Raw genomic sequence first — 22,763 nt, forward strand, 5'->3', positions numbered from 1 at the left:
AGAAATAAAAATGTAAAAAAAACTGCCCCAGAGGCTGTAACTTTCATCTTTTTATAGCTTAATTGCTATGATCTTAAACCTTTAGGGTACACTTTTGTACCTTTGAGGTACACATTTGTACCTTTTAGGCATTAATAAGTACCTTTAATTGTACCTTTTGAAAAGTGACAGGTTTTATAACTTGTTTGTTCTAAAAGTGAAGCAAAATACTATTTTGTTTACGTAGTTTACATGAACATTTTCACAACCACAATTTACAACATTAATAAAACATTAAAGTTATATTTAAAGAAAATGAAGAGACCAATTCAACAAATTCCACTCCATCAGTGTTTATTATTCCTTTTATAAACCAATAATTCACTGCTTAACAGATTATACATTGACAGGGAAACATGTAGTCATTCAGTGTTTTGCTTCACACAGTGGTTGTCAGTGCAAACTCATTTCCCTAACTCCAGCACACACTTGTCATTCATTACACCCCCTTCAGTTCAGTTTCAGGCCTCAATTTGCTCTAAACGGAGGCCACTTGACATAATAGCACAGCCCGACACTAAACACACCTTCTCATTCAGCGCTCAGTTATTTAAGACACTTCTTAAGTATGACCACAGACTTCAGGTTAGTTTGATGGGTAGACATTTAGCTAATAACCAAAGAAGAGCTCATTTGATTTTACTACATAGGGGGAGAAAAGGGGATCATCATGGCTCAGGAAACAAGCAGATCAGCCTAAAAAAACATCGGCTTAAAAAAAATAAAAACAAAATCTTAGTGCAACACATACTGTAGCAAATAGTGTCTAGCTAGTGTTTGTTTGAAATTGTTTTAACGCAATAGATTAGCATCATGTACAACTGGACATTTAAACGCTTTGGTTTCTGAAAATGCATTTCTTACTAACGTCGGCAGTAACTGAGGTGCAAAAACAAGCTTTGCCACTGTAGCCGTGTCACTTTAAAGCAGACTTTCCATTTGATTTCACTTATGAGGCATCCGATTAAAAAAAAACTAAAAAATAAAAGTTTAACAGGAAAATGTGTTTGGATTTTCTCGAGTTTATGCTTCCTTTAAAAAACAAAATATGAAAGAAAAAAGTAAAACATTACATAAAATAATTTTAAAAGTGCAAATCCTCATTTAAAAAAGAAACATTTTCAAAAGGATCAAAAGCTGTGTGTGATGAAACTGATTTCTGCCCACAGTCAGACTCTTTTGTGCAAAGTGTAGTTCATCCATAATAAATCCTCGGTGGCTCAAGTTCACATTTCTACTCCCTGAAGTAACACACATCGTCCATGGCTGCAGTGATTCTGTGATATAAACAGATATGACATTTAGGAAAAATAATAATGCACAAATAAAACAAAATTGTTTTCCTCCCAACTCAATTTCAATGGTTAGAATACATTTGAGTAATCACAAATCATGTCAATTGTACTGAAATCATGACACTAGGGCTGTGCAATATGGCAAAAATGGCTATTTCTGTGCAGAATTTTGTAAAACAAAATTCTGCAGATTTATGCGAAATGATTTTAGGAGTATCATTACTAGAAAAATATATGAAATCAAAAAATGACCTTTTAAACTTTTATTTAATGTATACAATGCAAATCCAATTAGATCCACTTATAGGTTAAACAAAGCAAGTCTCTTATATAATATATTTACTAATGTTACTTTACAAAAGGTTTTGTAAATAAATCATGTAAACATTCTCATTTTTGTCAATAACATTAGTACAATTTATTTAAAAACTGAATAAATATAAATTTACAGAAGTAAATAAATACACTCAGTGATACACAGTGATGGGCTAAAAATCTGCGGATTTCTGTACACACAGATCCGCGTGGGCCTACCTATAACCCACCTCAATAGCACCATAAGCATTTTACAATACAATATAGACATGAGTACATTGTACTTATTTTTTTGATGCAAGTATATAGTAGTTAAAGCCACTTTAAGTAGGACGTAATAAGGTAATTTCTCCTTAAAAACAGTAATACATGTCAGTCTCAATTTTTTTATTTTAAGGGGTTGACAAAATAAATCTGAATCTAACTGCTAGTGAAGTGACTCTCTGAGCAAATGTTAGAGATTCATTTAATCTTTTCTATCATCATTTTGAAGGGTTTAAAATGTATTTATTTATTTATTTTTGTGGATTAAAACAAGTTCACATCACAATTTAAGTGCACAGCATTATTTTAGATTTCTTAAGTTAACTGTTTACTGTATTTGGTCTTTCTTTTAGCATGTTTTCCCACATCACAGAAACCACACGCACAAGTCTCTCTGTGACTAATCACTCGATTGCAATACTCCCGGCAGAGGGCGCTGTTTATTACAGAAACACTTCACAGCGATTTCATGGTTCAATGTTCACCAAGCTTTCACATTATACTCTAGAGAAAATATATGAGAGGTGGTAAAAAAACATGTATTCTTACCTGTGGGCCTGGTATCCTCCCTCACAGAGGTTTACTAGAGCATACAGGTGTCTCAGAGCATATTCAAACTGCAATAAGAGAGAAAGAACGTCTCACAAACAGCACAACAGGTCATGAGAAAGACAAAAGAGCTGGAAGACTGTGTAAGTACCTTCTGCTCATGCCAGTTGAAGCAGTGTTTCTTGTAGTGTCTGACGGCTGTTTTGTAACAATTGTACTGTGTGAGGTCTGAACGTCCATCCAGATAATCCTGCACTTCCTCTTTGTCCTGCACAACATGCTCCACGATCTTACGCATAGTGTTTCCAAGCAGCTCCCGCACCTATGTACACGCATACAAATTTATTGACTGGCCCTGTGTTGTCATATGCAGCTGAAGTCAAAATTATTAGCCCCCTGCATTATTCACTTAAAGGGACTAATAATTTTGTCCCTAAAATGTTTTTTAAATAAACATTTTTATTCAAGCCAAAATAAAACAAATAAGACTTTCTGCAGAAGAGAAAGTATTATCATACATACTATGAAAATCTCCTTGCTCTGTTAAACATCATTTAGGAAATATTTAAAAAAGAAAAAAAAAAAAAACTCAAAGGGGGCTAATAATTCTGACTTCAGCTGTACATATTTTTGAAAGAAGTATTTGTGCTCGCGATTTAATGAACAGAAAAATTACAGTAAAATAAGTAATTATGTACAATAATAGAATTTATTTGAATATATTTTTATTATTATTATTATATTTTATCTCAGTTTTCAATCCCATAATCCTTCATAAATAATTTCTAATGTAATTTTAATATAAAATCATACTGATTTGGTGATCAAGAAGAATGGTAACATTTTAGTTTAAGCCACAATTTATGCTATTACCTACTGTATCCCTAACTGTACCCAAAATCTAAACCCAATTTCCACTTTACTAGTATTTATATATTTTATGAAAACTAAATTTGAAATATTTAATATACTTGAACATACAGGAATATTGAATATAATAAAGTGTTCAGCATATACAAGTACACCCCTCACAAATATAGCTTTTAAATTCATATTTTTTTATAGGAAGCTATAAAATATTATATTTGTGCATATTCATTAGATTAGTCAGAACTGAAGCCAAATCTGGAGCTTAACAAAATAACTTACGATAACGGTAAAAAAACTTGTACACTCAAATGTATACGTTATAAAAAACTATTAAATACAAATAAAATATAAAAAGAGAGGGAAAAAAATTAAATCAAGAGAATTTTTTTTTTTGGAAATTTTTTGTAATTTTGTAGGTTGTAATTTATTTTTGCAATACTTTGCTTGAATTTAATTGTATTATCTCTCAATTTCTAAACGTGTTCAGTGACTAAAATATTATTTTATATAAAATATATCCGTTTAATAAATCTGTTTTGTTTAAATGCATATATATATACTGAGAAATGGATGAAAATATTCATTTTCAAAATGGGGTGTACTCAGTTAGCAGAGCACTGTATATTGATCAAATGAATGTGTCCCTGGTAAATAAAAGAATGTTTTTTTCCTTAAACTAATTTTACAAGACCTGTTTACATTACGTTTTTTTATCTCTTCATGAGTTCTCAAATGGCAAAAACACATCACATTTAGCACAGCACACACCCTTATTTTAAATACTGCTCATTAAAGTAGTTTTGTTACTTTCTTGTGCGTTTAGTCTCATGTTCAGACTTAAAAATAAGAGTGTAAACACCCTTAAACAATTATCTGGTTAGTATTGATTTTTACATTGATTAGAAAAAGGAGTCCTTCAAACCTGTAGATGAGCGTGGATTTCATTCAGGTAACCAACAACAGCATCAACATCATTGGTCTTCTGCAGTTTTCTCTTCAGGATGGCAAGTGGCACATCGGGGCTGCTCATGAGGTCATGTTCAGCGATCACAGGCAACGACACTGGCTCCACTGCCTTATCAAGACCCTTTGAGCTACCCTGGAATGCCATCACCTTCATGTGGGACAGTGTCTAAAAAAACAAACAAAACAAAGGAATTTCTTTCAGCAAGTCCAGACATTACACAGAACTGCATTACATATCAGTCAAACCAGTGTCATTATAGTGTTGATAACCTAATGCATAGTTAGGATGCTACTGAAATGGATACTCTGGATTGAACACAGTGAACATAATTCATAACATCTTCCAGAAGTGTGGGAAAACAATCGCGTTCTAGGAGGTAACTTCACTCAGGTTTGGAGAATTACTAAAACAACATTTGAGATGATGTGATTGGATAACTTGACTAACCAGTGGAGCAATCTCAATCATATGTCTAAGCAAACAACAACAAAAGTCACATGACCAGTTTCTGCGCATATCTATCTATCCATCCATCTATACATTCAACTCAAGGAAGTGAAATTTGTTTTTCTGCACATTTTTAGAAGTAGTGTATAGATCTGTTCACTTGTATAATGAATGTTTGCTATGTATAAGACATAAGTATTTCAGTGTGTATTACCTTGTTTCCATACTGCATCACATGGCTGGTGTTGGTTTTGGCCTTTACGATCTTGAACTGTTTGGCCAAAGTCTCTTTGCTCAGATCCTCCTAAAGAAACAAACACATCATTTTAATAAAAAAAGTGAGATGTCCAGCACTCTTTAATAAAATGCTGGCGTTATGCATTTTTGGATGTCATCTTTCATGTAGTTTAAGTTTAAATGGGGAATCTCTGTATTATATACTGTATGTTACTATTTCCAGAACTGATTCTCAGCTGCGTGAAACAAGTTGTTTAAAATAAGTTTTACTTCCTGCACAAACATTCATGCTATTAGCGGATGTTCAGAGCTGTGAAAGCAAGTCCAGTTTGCATTCACATTCAAAAGACAATGATTCAGGCTTGAGTTAATATGTTAAAACTAAAAGCTGAGGAGGCAAAAATGACAACCGACCGAGCAATCTGAGCCAATCAGAGGAGTGTAGCTCTTGGAAAAAAGGGTTTCAGACAGGCTGGATCTTTAAACGAATAATTTGAAAAAAAAAAAAAAAAGAAGTGATACTGCATGTAAATTTAACCTTGAGTTAGAGTAAATGTACTGTAGGAGAGCTCCAAAACAACATTGGAAACCTTTAAAATGACCTTGGGGTTAGACAGGGGTTTAGTGGCTAGAACTGTCGCCTCAGAGCAAGAACTGGTTCAAGTCCCAGCTGGGACAATTAGCATTCCTGTGTAGTGTTTGCATGTTCTCCCCGTGTTGGCGTGGGTTTCCTCCGGGTGCTCCAGTTTCCCCCACAGTCCAAAGACATGTGGTATAGGTGAATTGGGCAAACAAAATTGGCTGTAGTGTATGAATGTGAGATTGTATGGGTGTTTCCCAGTACAAGGTTGTGGCCAGAAGGCCATACTCTGGAATAGTTGGTGGTTCATTCCACTGTGGTGGCCCCGGATAAATAAGAGACTAAGACAAAGGAAAATGAATGAATGAAAATATCCTAATACTCACTACATCAGAGTCCTCCATCCAGTTGACGCTGTACCAGTCTCCCAGATAAGTGTCTCTGGCTTCGTCGTAGTAGCAGGCGTATGAGGACTCATCAGGGTTAGCAGCGGTGGTAGCGTAAACTGAGACATTAAGAGTAAACACACCCAAATTAAACACACAGTGTTATTGAAATCACAGAAGCATGTGTGTGAAGAAAAAAAACCCTCACCATTAATGTCAACAGGCAGAGGTTTCATCATGGAGCCAGATTCACAGGCCTCAACGTAAAACACCATCTATGTGTGTGAAAAAGACAATAATGATGTATGAGAGGGGTTTTGCAGAATTGACGGAATTGTATCTTACTGATACAGATGAATAAACAGATCACCTTCTTGTATTTGTTGTTGCTGTGCATGTACTTGATGGTATCCATCAGGTCGTCAACATGGAGCTGAGAGAAAAATAAAAGACTGAATTCAATTTCAACTCTACTATTGATTTAAGCATGTCATGCAGAAGGGAAGTGAAGCAATAACTCTGATGATCTCGCACAATTACGAGAAGACGTTGTCAGCACAGCAAATGGAACTCAAAGCTAAACTGTTTTTAACGTGTTACTCATTATAAGAGAATCTTCTATGTCAGCTGACCGACTGCTTGAGTATATTAAATCAGGGCCAAAAGTATGAGACCATCTGAGATTTGTTAAAAAATAATCTTTAGGCAAAAAAAAATAAATTGTGATTGTTATTTTAATCACAACTATAATATATTTATTACTATAGTTATATTTTTAAATTATTATATTGTCTTTTTATCATGATATATTTTGACAATATTGACCTCAACTGCAAGAAAAAGATGACTTTAACACCTATAATAACACTTACAATAAAAAATACTTCCATTGATTTAATGTATATAGATATATAAAGTTAATAAATGTTTTAAACAAATTTTAATTGCATTAGGATGACCGGTAACACTTTATAGTAAGGTCTCATTAGTAAATGTTAGTGAATATATTAAAGTCAACAGTGAGAAATAGCCATGTTATTGTATCATTTACAGTTATGTTTTTTTAATAACTTTAATTAGTCATTAACTCCATTTAATAAAATGATTACGACTTTTGATTTTAAAGTGTTATTATTAGGCATTAACTAATAAATTAACATCACCGAAGACGATTTTGTAGATGTCATTAAAATTACTTTAGTTAAATTAACTGTTGTTACCTAGTGGAATCTTAGTTTACGGACTTAAACAAAAAGCAGTCACAGAATTTTTAAAGCCATAGACCAGAAAAACCAGATGTAAAAATATTTTAAATCTTGACGCATTATTTTCATCTTTAAATAATAAATAATTATTCATTGTACTTTATAGTTCTCACACTATCAGTATTGTGAATGTTAATTATCATAATACAGTATATTAAATATCTATTAAAAATATAAAGGGTCAGTTTTGGTATTTACTGTATATATTTTAAATGTAATTTATATTTTAAATGTCTCAGATTGACAAATTAGCCGCGTGCTGCGCGTGATGAGGATCTGATTCAGCTAAATGTCCACAGGATGCAGAAAGTGCTTACATCATCATTAGGGAAGGCCAGCAGACCTGGTGCTCCGTGATCAGTGAAATACACAAACACATGATCATTCGGACCGCTGCCAGGAGGAAGGAGAAAAGAAAAATTATTTTAGATCACAAGACCTGTTTTACCACATATCTGACTCAACATGCAAAGACAAAGAGGTCAGGATTTCACAGGAACTGAGGGCAACACATCTAGCAAGACATCTGTTAGTTCAATTCAAATATAACTGAAACACACACAAAAACATGCCTAATGACCCCTAATCTCACTCCGACAGAGTTTTGATGGTAACTTGCCTTTTCAGCACTTTTCCAGATCCTCCTTTCACACTAGCAGCATCACCTTTCAACACCGCCAGGAAGTTCTCAGGAGTGACGTCCTATTAAAAAAAAAAAAAAAAAGAAAATCACACAATAATAATAAATGGATGGCAAACACATCCTTTATCATGTCAAATCTCAGATTCAGAAGCGAGTGTATTGACTTACGTCCCCAATGTAGTCCTTTAGCACTCCTTTGTAAACATCTGATCCATTTGGTCTGTTTATGACCACTCCTTTTGTAGGGTTACTAAACACACAAAAACATGCTCTCTTTAAGGAGCAAGAACTGACAAATCAATACTAAAAATCTTAATTATAAAAAGAGCACAAGCAACAATATAAAGAACTTCTTTTCTTTCACTTATCAAACATGGGTTAAAAATTAACCATTAAACCTTGTGACAAAGTAAGATATCGCACGTCTTTCTTCCATGGTTTAATTCAGCCGGAACACCTGACCTACATATTAATCCATAAAAAAGCCACTAAAGCGATAAATGCCACAGCTATACAACACGAAGATAAATATACAGGTTAAAATTTGCCCTCCTTTCATTCCCTCATAAATAATATCATAAGACGTTTATAAAAATGCATTTGGAAAAACAAAACAATCCATAACACTCCAGGTGATATTGTGCCTCAATCAATAAAAATAGTGATGAATAATAATCCTCCAAATACAGACATAACATTTGGATTATGCCATTATACAGATATCGGCTTCTTTTGGCTGATGTGAACTAAAAATATTTATTTTGGATTTTAAATGCATTACATTTTGTGACTTTCGCCCAAAAAGGAAAAAAGAAAAACAATCGTAAATGAATGTCAGTCAGGTTTTTCTGACTGGCATTCATGCGTTTTCCCTGCTGGTGCACATGTGGTTTCTGGTGGTTAAATTAGATGCTTGTGACTTCTGCAAAAGAACAGACTCAAATCTTTGTTTGACGGTACACAAATGTGGAGGTCTAGAAAATGTTATCAGGCATTCAAAGAGATTTAGGGGAAGTGTTCACATTGATCTTGGCTAAAAAAACCCCAAGCAGAAACTTTTTTAAATACTAACAGCACATTTTCTACAATCATAGGCAATGCGAGTTATGCTGTCACCCAAATCAACTACATATCTAGATCTTATGATCCCAGATCCAATGACTCCAATGTGTTACCAACCCAGATCTATAAGCACTACAGTATACAGGTGATTCTAAAATGTAATCATATTAAAACCAACACTAAAATAATGACATCTAAGATTAAACTAAGAGCCTTTTTAGTTGCAGAGCAACAGGTAGATACTGTATCAAGAGGTTTGAATATTGCTTTGGACATCAGCCAGCCTGAATTTAAGAACCACTGCACGATTGATAACCAGCAATTTGCTTAAACAGTTATACTCACTCAGGACTCTCAGCAAGATCATCATACATCATGACAACAATCTGCTCATCAGGAATCCCATTCTTATGGACAATCTGATACGCATGGCACACATCAGCCTACGCACACACATAAATAAAAAAATTCATAGCAAACAAGTGTTCTGGGAAAATTAAAAGGTGACTAATAGTTTGGGAAAAAAACCTGTACTTCACCCCAAAGACTAGTTTCGGGTTTCATTTTCTCACCTGGTGTCTGTAATTGTACCAGCCATTTGACCCAGCCACAATGACGACCCAGTGCTTCCCATTTTCTGGCTGTTCCGCAGGAAAACCACTTACAACTAGCCCAAGGCTCAGGGCGAGACCTAAAACTGCTACTGTCTGTGGGCTCATTTCTGCAATTTACTGAAAATGAAGATGCAAAATAAATCAGACTAAAATAGCATACGTGACTTTAGGATTCTAAACTTAGAAATTATTATACTCAACATTTTTATTTTTTTATTTATGTTATTGTATGGTGAGCTCTGATGTGACATGAATTTCTCTTAAGGATTAATAAATCATAAACAAACAAACAAACAAACATGCTTAGGCATGGGCCGGTACAAGTTTCTGACGGTATGATAACCTTGGATAAAAATATCATGGTTTCATTGCATTGTGATTACTGCTCTAAAATAGAAGTTCTTTTTAAATGTCTGGGTAAAAAACTAAAACTTTTCACCCTTCGAACACAATATATTTTATTTTGAGAAACATTTATAATATTTTGGAGCAGTAAACATGTCAGGCTGAATAATTCAAATGAATTATTGACTTCTGCCGTCTTCGTTTAAAACCAATTTAAATTGACACATTTGGAGATCTTTTCTGCTGAAAATATTGTTGTCCTAATAAAATGTAAATAAAAATACACAAACCTTAGGAATGGTACAGCAGAAAATTTTGGTGGCTTTTAAACCTTGACTTTCTCCAAACTATACCTTGAAAATGGTTATCATCCTATGCCTAATTATACTACAAAAAGTACAATCAATGGCTTTTATTTTGCAAATTATATGTATTTTTCTACAATATAAAAAAGAAAGAGTATAAACAACAACACTTCCTTTATTGTAGATATGCAAATAAAGTTCTCTATCATTTGTCAACACAAATCCTAATTATAATATGTACAGTAAGGCATAGATAAAGCATCAAGTGTGATAGTATGTATGATATTGTCTTGTGTTTTTTTATTAAAATGTTCTCACTGCATGCCAGTCGAATCCATATTAATTAATGTTACTTCTATGAAACCATAATAAATCACCTTCCAGAATACAACCACATAATAACAATCTGCCATTTTTCTTTTTTTTTTTAGGTTTTAATAATACATGTAATTTCATTAATAATGACACTTTTCCAGTCTTAAAATGTGTTTAGCACGGTAACGTTATATTTTACGATCTCGTGATCGCCACCTAAACAGACAAAAACATCGCGGCTAGAATAACAACAACAGGCCATAGAGAGAATTAAATTAGCCTCCTTTCAGCTGAATGAAGTGTTTTAACCCTAGTTAAGTAGTAGCAGCACATACAAACACATTCAGTCATTATAAAGGAATTGTAATGATAAAACAAAGATAGTTTAATGCGCTTACCAGCTACTGTACACGACGCCCGAGCTGCCTGTACAGCAGCGACGCGACGCTTTATTACAAACTGTGAAGACGGGACGCATGCGCAGCAGCCAATCAGCGCAAACAAACTCAGTAGCTAGTCCAATCAAATCATCAGGCGTAGTGTAGCATCCAATCATGTTGGACTTGTGGGTGGAACCTAAGCTGACCTCCTGACTAGTCGATCATGTGCTTGAGTTTAGCTGAAAATAAAAACATGAAAGAGGAAGCTTCTCACAATTAAAGAAATACTACAGAGTGATGCGTTGAAAGTCTTTCACTGTATCAAAGAAAGTCTGACCGATGTGAAACTTAAGGGGAAATTGCGAAATTTATCATGGGATTTAATAATCGCTTAGAAAAAAAAACAGCTTATTAATCATATTGCTTAGAAATTTCACCACAACACCTGTCGTTCGTCTTATGATTTAACGTTACAGAAAAAAATGCGTTTAAGCACATGATCAGGTCATCCGATTGTCATATGACTCCTATTTCACTGCAACTACACATTTTTAATGGGCTGATCTCACCTGGGCTGTTTTTACAGGTGAGACTACAGAAAAGCAATTCATGGAAAAACGCATCGATGTTCAGTTTTTTAATCGTAGTTGACGGTAATTCAAAACAGATACTCAACTCCAAATCAATCTAGTGCTCGGTGCATTGGGTAAATCCCTTCTGGGGCTTTAGAGTAATTTACGGATAGTGTGACACCACAAAAAAACTTTTTAAAATTCTAACTGTATTTACACACAGTAGCTTGGTATTTTTTGTGATCATATTGCAACAAAGTCATGTCGTTGTTTATAATAGTATTGAACAGATCACTGGGAAACCTTTGTCACTGCTTGCAATAATGTATTACACCTGTGTTATTACACACGTACCCTCTGGCTGTTTGTTAATATTAGAATTCAGAGTAAAATCGTCTGCAGGTGTTCACATCTGCTAAATCACCAAATGTAAATGTTGCTGAATAGTGTTTCTCTGCTTTTTATATTTGACCCGATTCCTCAGGGACTGACAGATTTAAAATGATTTTAAGGAGAATATTAGAAAAATGTAATATACAGTAGCTTATTACACTCAAGAAAATTATATGAAATATATACACTCACCGGCCACTTTATTAGGGACACCTTACTAGTACCGGGTTGGACCAACTTTTGCCTCCAGAACTCCCTTAATCCTTTGTGGCATAGATTCAACAAGGTACTGGAAATGTTCCTCAGAGATTTTGCTCCATATTGACATGATAGCATCATGCAGATGCTGCAGATTTGTTGGCTGCACATCCATGATGTGAATCTCCTGTTCCACCATATCCCAAAGGTGCTCTAGTGGATTGAGATCTGGTGACTGTGAAGGCCATTTAAGTACATTGTCATGTTCACAAAACCAATCTGAGATGATTCGTGCTTTATGACATGGCACGTTATCCTGCTGGAAATAGCCATCAGAAGATGGGTACACTGTGCTGTAGTCATTAAGAGATGGACATGGTCAACAACAATACTCAGGCAGGCTGTGGCGTTGACATGATGCTTAATTAGTACTAATGGGCCCAAGGTGTGACAAGAAAATATCTCCCACATCATTACGCCACCACCACCAGCCTAAATCGATTACAAGGAAGGATGGATCCATGCTTTCATGTTGCTGACGCCAAATTCTGACCCTATCATCCAAATGTCACAGCAGAAATCAAGACTCAGACCAGGCAACGTTTTTCTAATCTTCTATTGTCCAATTTTGGTGAGCCTATTCGAATTGTAGCCTCAGTTTCCTGTTCTTAGCTGACAGGAGTGGCACCCGGACTGGTGTGGTTTTCTGCTGCTGTAGTCCATCCACCTCAAGGTTCGACATGTTATGCTCTTCAGCATATCTCGGTTGTACTGTTGCCTTTCTATCAGCTCGAACCAGTCTGGCCATTCTCCTCTGGCATCAACAAGGCATTTGTGCCCACAGAACTGCTGATCACTGGATATTTTCTCTTTTTGGACCATACTCTGTAAACCCTAGAGATGGTTGTGTATGAAAATCCCAGTAGATCAGCAGTTTCTGAAATACTCAGATCAGCCCTTTTGGCACCAACAACCATGCCAAGTTCAAAGTCACTTAAATCACCTTTGTTCCTGATTCTGATGCTCGGTTTAAACTGCAGCAGATCGTCTTGACCATGTCTACATGCCTAAATGCATTGAGTTGCGGCCATGGGATTAGCTGGTTAGAAATTTACGTTAACAAGCAATTGGACAGGTGTACATAATAAAGTTTACAATAATAGAGTGTATAATTGATCTAGTAATAACATTTACAATCTCAATTATATTAGAATAACATTTATACACCAAATAAAGGTAAGAACTAATAGAAATATATAGTATAACAGTAACACCCATTCTTGTCATGAGCCAAAACCTTTTGTGAATTACTTCAAATGCTGACTACTGTACACACACACACACACACACACACGAACGAACGAACGCAAACCTAATCTAATGTCCATTAACTAATCAATTCCTCATCAGGCTACTTCAATGCTAAGCTGCATATACAGTGTGTTCCTATTATCAGGACATGTTTAAAGTGTGTGTAGAACAAGTGTGGACATGTTTGTCTGAGTAACATTAATAGGAAATTTACATGTCCAACTATCACATCTCTATATAGTGTATAACAGTGGTTCCCAACACCGTTCCTAAAAGCACAGCAGCACCACACATTTTCCACCTTTCCTAATCGAACACACCTGAATCCTCTCATCAGAACATTAGAAGAGGCTCCAAAACCTGAAATGACTGGCTCAGATAAGGGAGACATCTATTTTTGTTCATTTTTGTTATTTTATGTACAGTTGAAGTCAGAATTATTAACCCCATAAATTATTTTTAACCCCATAATTATAAACCCCTTTATATTTCCCCCCAATTTCTGTTTAACGGAGAAGATTTTTTCCCAACACATTTCTAAACATAATAGTGTCAATAATTCATTTTTATTAACTGATTTATTTAATCTTTGCCATGATGACAGCAAATAATATTTGACTAGATATTTTTCAAGACACTTTTATACAGCTTAAAATGACATTTAAAGGCTTAACTAGGCTAATTAGGTTAACTAGGCAGGTTAGGGTAATTAGGCAAGTTATTGTATAACGATGGTTTGTTCTGTAGACTATCGAAAAAATATATAGCTTAAAGGGGCGAATAATTTTGACCTTAAAATGGTGTTTAAAAAAAAAAATAACTGTTTTTATTCTAGCTGAAATAAAACAAATAAAACGTTCTCAAGAAAGAAAAAAAAATCAAAGGGGGGCTAATAATTCTGACTTCAAGTGTATGTTGCATTATTATTGAGGATGGAAAGATTGTGTATGTAAATTGATTGTTATCAGTCTTTTTGAATTCTAAAAAGTATTAATGCCTTTTTCAAAAAAGTATTAATGCTACTGTTCAAGCATTGTTAATAATAAAAAAAGTTAAAAAAAAAAAAAAAAAAGATAAGAGGGACATCAAAAATAGGTACTGTCCGTGTGTTCTCCAGGAACAGGGTTGAGAAACACTGGTGTATAACATACAGTGTCGTCTTCTCATGACAGCAGCAACCTTTGTCCCTCAGATCACATGACCATGTGTCCATTAACCCAATTCATGCTTCTCATGAAAACAACATCGAGTCACGTCCGCAGGAATAAACCATATTTATGCATTGTTTTTATTTGTCCCGTAAATGAAAAACAATATAACAAAATGTAAATACAATAATAAATATTCAAAGCCAAATCTTTTTACAGACACATTTATATATTCGTACATAACTACACGTGGTTAAAAAACCACCTCTTGTCCTCAAGCCAAAGGAGAAAATCAAAATGGCGGAAAAAGAACGTGTCGATGATTTCGCAATTCGCATTCCAAAGGCATCGGTAACCGCAGCGATTCAACTCGCGGAGGAATAAATAACGTGTAATCTCAGAAAGTAGTGCACAGCTGCAAATCAAAAACAAAAAGAACTCAAATCATAGTGCAAGTTAAAGTTTCTCAGAACACCTCAACACAATCAATGAGGTTTAAAAAAATAAGGATGACGTAAAAGAAGCACCTGCTTCTGTTACAACATCACCCTCACTGCAATCATCTGTCTGTCTATCTGTGTATCTGTCTTTAAATCTATCTGTCCATCTGATGTCTTGGCAGCAAGTAAAACACAGCCTGTCACAAGATTTCACTGCATGTCCAGACTTATTTTGGCAGAAAGTATAAAATAAAACTTAGAGCTGTAATAAAAAACCCCTCTGCGTGTACATCAAGCTCGGCTTTAGTGTTCCCTGTGAGTTTGCATGTGTGATGAGATGCATAGAACCTAAGACACAGAATGAAACGCAGCTGCTCATATAAAGGAGAGACGCGTAGAGAGAGAGAGAAGAGTTTACAGGAGCTGATCTCTCATGCAGCATATCCCAGGAGGAACACGGAGCAAGGCAGCTTTCTGTCCCCATTCCAGCAAGTGTGCTTCTTGCCAGCAGTTAAGTGTGTGTGTGTTTATGTGTGTGTATGTTCTCCATTTGCACGTTTCCCCGGCTTCCTGCGCCTCGGTCAGCAGCTGGAAGTTGAGTGTGGCCTGCAGTTGGACGAGTGTGTGTCCTCAAACCTCTGCACCCAGTTCAATCACTCCTGTTTCTATAATGGGAACCAGTTTATCATCCACCTGGACCAGCAGGATGGTCTTATCAATGTGAGACCGGCTAACCGGATCACGACTGCAAGGCACCCAACGATGAACCACCTATAAAGATGGAGGAAAAAAGATAAAAGAAAATTAGTAGGGTGAATGTCTCAAAAATATATCTGGATTTGCAAGTAAATAAGTGAATACATAGCATGTAGTAGGGCTCTATTAAATAAATGTGTTTTTAAATTTTACATTAAACCAAATTGTTATTTTGATGGTTTGGTGAAAACCATACTAATAATAAATAGTTATTAATAATTAATTTATAATAGATAGTCACTAATAATAATAAAAAGGTAATAGTATTTATAAATAAATAATAGCAATTAAACTGTCTTTTTTTTCTGTGTACCTTTCTGTTTGTTTTTACATTGAAATAAGTAATAAGAAATTGTGAAATAATTTTTACATTTAGTTAATAAGTATTGTGAGAGAAATGTGCCTAGCTGTCATTAAACTACACTACCTGACAAAAGTCTTGTCGCCTATCCAAGTTTTAGGAACAACAAATAATAATTTGACCTCTAGTTGATCATTTGGTATCAGAAGTGGCTTATTTGAAAGGCAAAGGCCTTAAGACTACGCTTATTGTATCAAAATAAAATATGATCATGTCTTGATTTTTAATTATTTAATTAGGACAGTAAGGTCTGATTTTGCTCAGACAAAGGTTTGTAATGGTGCAGTGGAAAAAGAATGAATATTGTGTATGACTCCAATGAGCTTGGACGACTGGCTCCATACATCTCTGCAATGACTCAAACAACTTATTAATAAAGTCATCTGGAATGGCAAAGAAAGCGTTCTTGCAGGACTCCCAAAGTTCATCAAGAAGTTCATCTTCAATGCCCTTTCCATTTTACCCCAGACATGCTCAGTAATGTTCATATCTGGTGACTCGGCTGGCCAATCCTTAAGCACCTTGACCTTCTTTACTTACAGGAACTTTGATGTGAAGGTTGAAGTATGAGAAGGAGCGCTATCCTGCTGAAGAATTTGCCCTTTTGTAATGTAATGGGCAGAACAAATGTCTCGATTCCTCAGGCTGTTGATGTTGCCATCCACTCTGCAGATCTCTTACATGCCCTCATACTGAATGTAACCACAATCTATGATTTTTCCTTTATCAAATTTGACTGATTTCTGTGAGAATTTTGGTTCTTCTGCAGTATTTGTGATGATTGGGTTCTACCTTCTGCCCCTTTTCTAAATGATCAACTAGAAGTCAAATTAATATTTGTTGCTCCTACAACTGGGATCGACGACAAGACTTTTTTTAGGTAGTCAATACATACATATATAAGCCAAAAGTGAGCGCAGTCTTTCGGATGAGACATTAAACCGAGGCCCTGACTCTCTGTGGTCATTAAAAACCCCAGGATGTCCTTCGAAAAAGGGCCAAATCTGCCCACTGGCCTCTGTCCACCGTGGCCTCCTAACCATCCCCATATCATAATTGGCTTAATTACTCTGTCTCCTCTCCACCAATCAGCTGGTGTGTGGTTTGGTGTTACATGGTTGCTGTTGCGTCATCCAGGTGGATGCTGCACACTGGTGGTAGATAAGGAGATTCCCCCTATGTGTAAAGCGCTTTGATGGCCCAGAAAAGTGCGACATACATGTATATGACATAATAATAATTATTATTATTATTATATCCTTGAATTGTTAAAAATTCAGATTTTTTTTCCAGATTTAAATTTTTTTCCCCCATTTTTCCTTTTGTACAGGTTTTAAGATTTTTTCAGACAGGAATTTTTCAGACAAAAAAAATCGCACAGATAATATATATTTTTATATTTCGATTTAGCTTCATTGTTTTCATGTTTAAGTTTTAAGTTTTCTTATTTGACGTCAAGTTAGCTGCGCTAAGCACATTTTTATTTTAATAAATCAGGTTTTACATGCAATAATTATTTTTTCAGCTCTACAGAAAACAAGTTTAAACCGCTGTAGTCAGCAATAACAGCAGAGATGTGTGATGTACTCACGTGACCCTCCATGCCCTCTAGCGGAGTCCACTCTCTCCAAAAGTTACGTCCAGACCTCAATCTCATGCTTTCATCAGGCCACACCAGCTCCTTCCTCTTAGGATGATTTGTCACATCCAACACCTGACTCACATCCACAATCTGCACACAGAATCACAAAAACTTCAACAATTAACTAGAGATGGGCGATAGCACTTATTTTCATCACAAGAATTATCGATATTGTTACTGATACTTAAATGAAATATTTAATATTGATTTTATACACTTTTTTCCCATCTTCACTATTATTATTAAATAAATAGACATAATTCCCTTTTGCACTTACTGAAATTGCAGAACAATATTAATAAAACAATAATATATGCTATATAATGCCGTATATTACAAAAAACTACATTCCCCAAACCTTCATTCATTCATTGTCTTTCGGCTTAGTCCCTTTATTCATCAGGGGTCAACCCAGCAGAATGAACCTCCAACTTATCCAGCATGTTTACACAGCGGATGCCCTTCCAGCTGCAACCAAGTACTGGGAAACACCCATACACTCTCACATTCACACTCGTACAATATGGCCAATTTAGTTTATTCAATTCACCTATGCCACACATCATTGGATTTGTAGGGAAAACTGGAGCACCCAGAGGAAACCCATGCCAACATGGGGAGAACATGCTCCACACAGAAATAACAACTGACCCAGCCAGAACTCAAAACAGCAACCTTCCTGCTGTGAGGCGACAATGCTAAACACTGAGCCACCATGTCACCTGCACAAACCTTGTTTAATTAAAAAATATCAAAATTTCTTCCCTTTAACTTTTTTTTTTTAATGAAACAAAAGACTGTTGGCTCCTCTTTTGAGCCTATTTTACTTTGACTGATCAGTGGTGTTTTGTGTGTCACACAAAGCCTCGTCATTTTTAACTGGAGTAAAATAACTCCTTTTTCATTCAGTCATGATGACTGCAGCCATGCACGGGAGGTTTAAAAGCTGCGCTGTGGGTGTGTGTGCTGTGTACTGTGGCTTGAAAGTGTAAGTCTGTGAGTGAACAATGACTCATTAGCAGAGATACAGCAGAAACATATTTAAGTAAATACGAATACACAATTAAGATATTAAAATCATGTCGGCATCAATAGCCTAGTGGTACTGTGTGCCAACATATATAGTACAGAATGCTCATGGCGAGCTGAGTTTGATTCCCAGCTCAAGGTCCTTTGTTGATCCTTCCCCTCTCTCTGCTTCCAATGCTGTCCCGTCTGTAATCTACACTGTCCTATATCACAATCCTATATAATCTGCACTTGTACACAGCACCTTATAACAATATTCAATGCAATACTTTCGCCCATTGGTGAAGTTTTTTTTACTCCCTGCTGTCGCCACTGGCTTGCATAGTTCAGGACCTGCGCATTGATGGATTACTCTTCGGTGTTTGGACTCTTAGCAGTGAATATTAAAACACACTGAACAGAACCGAACTAATCTAAACTGAACTGAATGTCTGAAAAATGAACTGACACTGTTTCAACTCACTATAATCTTCTAAGTGAAGCTGCTTTGACACAATTTACATTGTAAAAGAGCTACATAAATAAAGATGAATTGAATACTTTCTCCTACACATTTGTACACAGCACCTTATAACTTGTATATTTATAACAAATCTGTACATACAGTTCATCATCCAGAGCTCTTTTGTCTAACTGCATCTCTGTTTAATGTTTGTCGTATTTTCTTATATTTATTTTGTGTTGTCACTTTATGTACACTGGAAGCTTGTGTAGCCTAAACAAATTCCTTGTGTGTAAAGCACACTTGGCAATAAAACCAATTCTTATTCTGATTCTTATTAAAATCAGTGATCACTCATTAAGAAAAAAAAAACACAGAAAAGATTGATACTTCTATTCAATCCTTTTGATACATTGCCAATATCGAAATATCAATACTTTGGATCAGCCCACCCCCACAATTTACACACAACTAAAGTGCCAAATCTGAGGCCTCTAGACACTAGCCATGGTTTCCGCTATATTCATTCTTCCATGGGAGGGCGCCACGCCAAAATTCATCCCGCCACGGCTACATTAAAGCTTTTCATTCAAAACATTCAGAAGTGTTTTTTTTTTTAATGGCGGGTGATAATCGCACCAAAGCTTATTAAAAGTTAAGTGGATTATAACAGCGCAAACTTTTCTGTAACCATAGTAGTGCTGTGCGTTATTTGTTTAACCCTTTTAGGTTAAGTGCTGACTGGCTGACTGACAGGTGCGTGATGCGTGAGGCCAGCAAACATGATGTATAGAATGCTCTGTAGGTCTATTGGAGACATTCATAAATATTCCTACCAAATCTAATAAATGTTGGAGACATACTTGTTACATAAACACACTAAATTGCACTTCAGCAGTGTTTATTTAAGAGCGCACAAGAAGATCTGCGCTTGAGCAGTGTGTATTTGAGGGGGCGTGCAAGTAGTTTTGTGCAGGAGCAGAGGAAATCGGCGCACAAGCAAAGACATTCGCATGTTCGTAGGCTATTACATAAATGCGATCTCGACTTCTAATACTGCGTTCACGATATTTGTCAATGAAATAACACCACAGGTAGTCGGTAGATCTGTGTAAAAAGGCCTGCCACCAGAGAACAAAATCGCCACTTTCTGATAAACTGGCACCAAATATCAAAAATAAAAACAGAATTTTCTGTGGTAGAAGAAGCTGCGTCAATCTTTTCTTTATTTAATAAATTACTTGAACCTCAGATGACAATGCCGATACGCAATGATTGCGTGGTGGTGTTTGAAGGGGTCAGACGCGAAGCAGACGCTTTAGACCAGGGGTGGGCAAACTCGGTCCTGGAGGGCTGGTGTCCTGCACAGTTAAGCTCCAACTCTAAATCACACACACCTGCTTATAGATTTCTAGTGATCTTGAAGACACTGATTAGGATGTTTAGGTGAGTTTGATTAGTGTTGCAGCTAAACTATGCAGGACACCGGCCCTCCAGGACCGAGTTTGCCCACCCCTGCTTTAGATAATTCGGAAATTCTGCATTCTAATTAATAATATAATAACACGAATACTGAGGTAGTCAAGGCATTTCAGAATGACCAAAACAACATTTCGTATGTTTTACAATGTGCTCAGCCTGCTGGTTTGTCCATTTACACACATTTTTATCATCACATGACCTCTTATAACAAAATCACATGACCTTTTTTAATGCGCATACTGGAATTTGTTCGCTAAAAGTGTTTCCATTGTAGTTTTTGAGCAATGTTTCTTATCGAACAAAAACTTTATCCTACTCAATTATGCGCATACATTTTTTATGAGTGTCTTGCCTTTTCCATCAACCGTTTTTTATGCCCATATCCAAAATGCGTATGAAAATAGGTGGACGGAAACGTAGCTACTGACCTGCACTCTGTAGGAGATGTCGTCCCTCCTCAGGCATGACAGCGAGGGGTTGTGATGGTGATGGTGGATGTAGTGGAGGTGGTGGTGGGGGTGAGGATGGATGTCCGTCCCCAGCACTAAGGCCTCGTTTCCCAGCAGGCCTGCGAGCGTGTGTGCGTGTCGTTTGCAGGGCGGGATGGAGTGAGCGGAGAGGGAGCTGGAGGGGCCAGGGGGCTCGGGGTTGGCGATGGAGGAGTTGGTTCCCAGCCGGAGCTGCAGGGAGGTGGGCAGGGTGCGGAGCGAGAGCTGGCTGCTGGAGGAGCGTCTGCAGGGCTCCAGACCAGTCACAGATGTGCGCAGTGAAGACTGACGACTGCTGCTGTGGCGGTACGAGGACGACTGACTGACCACAGACGCACGCGCAGGAGACTGACGAACCAAACCAGACTGAACTGACTGAGAACTCTGACTCGTACCTGAACACAAACAGAGAGAGAGAGAGAAAGAGAGAGAGAGAGACACTGTGTGTTATTTACTGGATACATCAGGGACAGATGGATAACTGTTGATTCATCTCTCTGTCTATTACCCATCCATCTATCTATCCATCTGTCCATTCATTCAATCAATCAATCAATTCTTCTATCCATCAGTCCATTCATCAATCCATCAATTGTCTGTCTATCCATCTATCCATCCCTCTCTGCCTGTCTGTCTATCTATTTATCCATCCATCAATCTGTCCATCTATCTATTCCTGTCTGTCTATCTTTCTGCCTATATGTCTGTCTGTCTCTCCGTACATCTATCTATCTATCTATCTATCTATCTATCTATCTATCTATCTATCTATCTATCTATCTATCTATCTATCTATCTATCTATCTATCTATCTATCTATCTATCTATCTATCTATCTATCTATCTATGCCTGTCTGTCTATCTTTCTGCCTACATGTTTGTCTGTCCGTCCATCCATCCATCCATCCATCCATCCGTCTGTCCATCCATCCATCTCTGCTTGTCTGTGTATCCGTCTATCTACTTGTCTATCTGTGTATCCATCCATCCATTTTTCTCTGCCTGTATGTCTGTCTATACATTCTTCCATCCATCCATCCATCAACTAACGCCAATATCCAAACCATGTATTTAAAACATGAATGCCAATATTTATCCATCCATCCACCCACCGATGTATCCATCCATCATCAATGGCAATATCTATCTATCCATCCATGCCAATAACTATCTATCCATCCATCTAATACCAATACCTATCTCTCAATCCCTCTATCTATCCCAATATCTATCTCTCAATCCATTCATGCCAATATCTGTCCATCCATCCTTCTTTGCTGGTCTGTCTAGCCATTAATTCATCTATTGTCTGTCTATTTATACATTCATACTTATATTATTCTGGCTTTCCACTGATTTGTTCAAGAGTTAATGTTTCATAGACCCATCCATATCTATGTCTATCCACTAATCTGTCCATCCATTCACTTGCCATCCATCTATTACCTATCCATCTATTTATCTATCTCTCAGTCCTTTTTCATCCATCCACCTGTCTGTCTAATCAAGCAATCAATAAATCAATTAAAAGTTGATGTCTATCACTCTATCCATCCATCCAGCACATAAGGCCTAAATTACCTCCACAACCTTACAACTTTCAAAAAATGCAAAGTCACACCA

At 36.3% G+C, this 22,763-nt stretch overlaps 2 protein-coding genes across 9 annotated transcripts in view; both read right to left on the reverse strand.

The window, feature by feature from the left end:
• Positions 1 to 316: 316 nt before the first annotated feature.
• lgmn (legumain) lies at positions 317 to 10,908 on the reverse strand. Its single transcript, NM_214759.1, is given in 14 exon segments — positions 317 to 1,316; positions 2,463 to 2,530; positions 2,614 to 2,784; positions 4,255 to 4,464; positions 4,961 to 5,050; positions 5,950 to 6,068; positions 6,158 to 6,224; positions 6,320 to 6,382; positions 7,532 to 7,607; positions 7,834 to 7,916; positions 8,026 to 8,107; positions 9,265 to 9,362; positions 9,492 to 9,650; positions 10,897 to 10,908. Coding segments are annotated over 13 exon segments (1,317 nt in total). The 5' UTR covers positions 9,639 to 9,650; positions 10,897 to 10,908; the 3' UTR covers positions 317 to 1,273.
• A 3,718-nt stretch (positions 10,909 to 14,626) lies between these two features.
• pcnx1 (pecanex 1) overlaps positions 14,627 to 22,763 on the reverse strand; it is an 83,218-nt gene continuing 75,081 nt past the window's right edge. For all 8 annotated transcript variants that reach the window (XM_073920180.1, XM_073920179.1, XM_073920178.1 and 5 more), the window contains 3 exons: positions 21,081 to 21,535; positions 17,649 to 17,789; positions 14,627 to 15,711 (listed from right to left, as the gene is read on the reverse strand). In XM_073920180.1, the coding sequence (XP_073776281.1) occupies positions 15,571 to 15,711; positions 17,649 to 17,789; positions 21,081 to 21,535 (737 nt within the window). In that variant the 3' untranslated portion in view covers positions 14,627 to 15,570. The remainder of the gene's footprint in view (positions 15,712 to 17,648; positions 17,790 to 21,080; positions 21,536 to 22,763) is intronic.

The sequence above is a fragment of the Danio rerio genome, chromosome 13, assembly GCF_049306965.1.
Source record: "Danio rerio strain Tuebingen ecotype United States chromosome 13, GRCz12tu, whole genome shotgun sequence".
Classification (NCBI taxonomy): domain Eukaryota; kingdom Metazoa; phylum Chordata; class Actinopteri; order Cypriniformes; family Danionidae; genus Danio; species Danio rerio.